The 2,875-nt window shown below is 62.9% G+C and overlaps 1 protein-coding gene across 1 annotated transcript in view; it reads right to left on the bottom strand.

The window, feature by feature from the left end:
* Positions 1-238: 238 nt before the first annotated feature.
* Positions 239-2,875, bottom strand: part of LOC123351455 (guanylate-binding protein 1-like) — a 9,976-nt gene continuing 7,339 nt past the window's right edge. Inside the window, exons 7-9 of the mRNA XM_044990813.1 lie at positions 2,045-2,257; positions 1,799-1,901; positions 239-776 (exon numbers count right to left, since the gene is read on the bottom strand). Coding sequence (XP_044846748.1) covers positions 325-776; positions 1,799-1,901; positions 2,045-2,257 — 768 coding nt within the window. The 3' untranslated portion in view covers positions 239-324. The remainder of the gene's footprint in view (positions 777-1,798; positions 1,902-2,044; positions 2,258-2,875) is intronic.

Genomic DNA, 2,875 nt, shown 5'->3' with positions numbered 1-2,875 from the left:
GGGCGGGGCGGGGCTAGGAAGGGGCAGTGGGGGTGGGGCGGGGGTAGGAAGGGGCAGCGGGGCTGGAGCAGGGGTAGGAAGGGGCAGCGGGGCTGGAGCAGGGGTAGGAAGGGGCAGCGGGGGCGGGGCAGGGGCGGGGCGGGGGTAGGAAGGGGCAGCGGGGCCGGAGCAGCAGGCGGCTGCGTGGGGCACCGGGGAATCTGGCCCCCCACGTTGCCGGGTGCCCCATGCAGCCGCCTACGTTGCGTGTGGGTGGGGCCGGCCCCGGCTGCAGGCTGCAGGATGCGGAGCAAGGAAACACCCCATTGCTTCCTGCGTCTGGGGTTACAGCCGCTGCTGCCAGCCGGGGTTGTACCCGCCGCCCGGGTCTCTCGCCGGCCTGGCGCCGGGAGGGAGGGGGACATCTTCATCGCCGCGGCCCCACGCCTCATAGGCCATCGTGAGAGCCTTAGCTAGGACTTTGGCCGTGTTGAGAAGCTCCTGCTCTTTGGAACGGGTTATTTCCTTCCTCAGCTCGGCGATCTCCTCCCCCAGCATCTGGGCCATTTCCTTAAAGCCCTGCTGCAGCATGGCCTCCTGCTCCGTCAGCTTGCTCTGCAGCGCCCGCTCCGCCTCCTGCTTGGCATGAGCCGCCTCCTCCGCCATCTTGGCCTCCAGCTGCTTCACGTTCTCCTGGTGGCTGCGCTCCTGGTCCTTCATCAGCTGCTCCGTCTGCAGCCGCTTCTCCTCCGCCGCCTTCCGCTGCTGCTCCAGCAGCTCCGCCTTCTGCCTCTGGGCTTTTGGAAAAGCAGGTGACAATTAACACCCAAGCCAGGCTCCAGCTTCCCCGGAGCCTTGCGGGCTAAGTATCGGAGAGAAGCATCGTGGGGCACCGCTACCCGACCCACAGCACATGGGCAAGGCCGTCCTGCCAGCTGCGTGCCCACTCGCACGGCTATTGCGCACGGAGGAGACGCCACAATGGGGAATCCGTGGGTCCATTCCCACAGCGCTGGGGAGGCGATGGAGCTCCGGGGATGATGGAGAGGGCTCTGGCCCTGGGTAACTTTCAAAAGTCCTTCGTATTTGCCTTAATCTGCTCCCCCGGAAACCCCTTTTCCTTCCCCGGGAGCAGAGGTTGGCCAGTGCTGAGCCGTTTGGAACCTCCCGCCTTAAATACGTACAAAGGAGACAGCGGAGCAGGCCTAGTGACATCCAACGGGCAAGATTCTGGTCTCAGTTATCCCGGTGTAGATGAGAAATGACCCTGTTGGCTTCAGATGGAGTCACTCTGGATTTACACCGGTGTACCTGAGACGGGAATCTGAGCATTCCCATTTGGGAGGTTTTCGGACGTTTCACGCCAAGTGTGTGTGCAGCCAACCCCAAAGACGCTAGGGTGGCAAGTCCTGAAAGAGGGAAGGTGAGGCAGGAAAGGGTTGGGTGGGGTCTGGAGGACTCTGTTGGAATTGCAAGCTCTTGCCGTCAGAGCAGGGGGGTCTCTGCACTTGCTAGAAGGCTGTAGCAAAGCCTGGAGCAGATGGCTTAAATCATGGGGGGTGAATGATGCCTCACTGCCTTAGGGAGCAGCCTGGTTTGTCTCTCTCTGGTTTGTGCTCCCTCTTGTGTGCTCTGAAATCTTCAGAAATAAAGTCATGCTACAGTGCAACCTTCCAGCAAATGGTTTCGTATCTAACTTCTCCGCATGCGTGTGGTGAGCACAGCAGATCGGGGGAAGGGCGGAGGGAAAAGAATGTTTTCTTGCATTAATATTTCTTGTACAATATTATCAAATATCTTACTTGACTTTATGACTTACTGGCCAGGTCCTTTTCTGCTTCAGTCATCTTTTTGTCGACGTTGAGGACTGATTCTGCTTCGCTGCCCTTGCTGGCCAGGAACTGTTCCAGTACCTCCTCCGCCTGGGAAGAAGAGACCGCAGAGCAGGCAGCTCGGAATGGTCTGGGAGCGCCCAGGCACCGATACCAACCCTGTCCCCCCGGGAAAACACGGCCGATGGGGACACTGAGGACTCGGAAACTCCGCGCTGCCTCCAGAGACTCACCTTGACTCCTTTGCTGGGGGTCTTGCGGAAATCTTCCACCACCTGGTTCCGGTCTCTCAGGTAGAGCTCGTACCCACCGGGCTGGGAGTAAACCCCGTCGCCGAGCTGCTTGCGCATGGCGGCTGAGAGCGTCTCCAGCAGGGCGCGGCAGGAGTCCTTGGACGCAGCTTCGTTCTGGCCCAACAACCGCCCGTAACTTTCCTTCATCGCCTCCTAATCAACAAAAGAGAACGAGCCAAAAGGCGGCGCTGCCCTCAGTCCGCAGGGCAGACGCTCCCCCTACGATCGCGCCTGCTCTCCGAGCTCAGCTCCCTGGACTGGAAACGCCCCTCTCCCCAGCTCTCGCCGGCTCTCCCCAGCTCTCCCCAGCTCTGCGCGTCTCTCCCCAGCTCTCCCCGGCTCTGCGCGTCTCTCCCCAGCTCTCCCCAGCTCTCCCCGGCTCTCCCCAGCTCTGTGTGGCTCTCCCCAGCTCTCCCCGGCTCTCCCCAGCTCTCCCCGGCTCTCCCCAGCTCTGCAGGTCTCTCCCCAGCTCTCCCCGGCTCTGCGCGTCTCTCCCCAGCTCTCCCCAGCTCTCCCCGGCTCTCCCCGGCTCTCCCCAGCTCTGTGTGGCTCTCCCCAGCTCTCCCCAGCTCTCCCCGGCTCTCCCCAGCTCTCCCCGGCTCTCCCCGGCTCTGCGCGTCTCTCCCCAGCTCTCCCCAGCTCTCCCCAGCTCTGCGCGGCTCTCCCCAGCTCTGCGCGGCTCTCCCCGGCTCTCCCCGGCTCTGCGCGGCTCTCCCCAGCTCTCCCCGGCTCTGCGCGTCTCTCCCCAGCTCTCCCCAGCTCTGTGCGGCT

This window comes from Mauremys mutica, chromosome 17 (genome assembly GCF_020497125.1).
Source record: "Mauremys mutica isolate MM-2020 ecotype Southern chromosome 17, ASM2049712v1, whole genome shotgun sequence".
Lineage (NCBI taxonomy): Eukaryota > Metazoa > Chordata > Testudines > Geoemydidae > Mauremys > Mauremys mutica.
The sequence above is the reverse complement of the archived record's forward strand: the minus strand, read 5'-3'. Positions and strand labels throughout refer to the sequence as shown.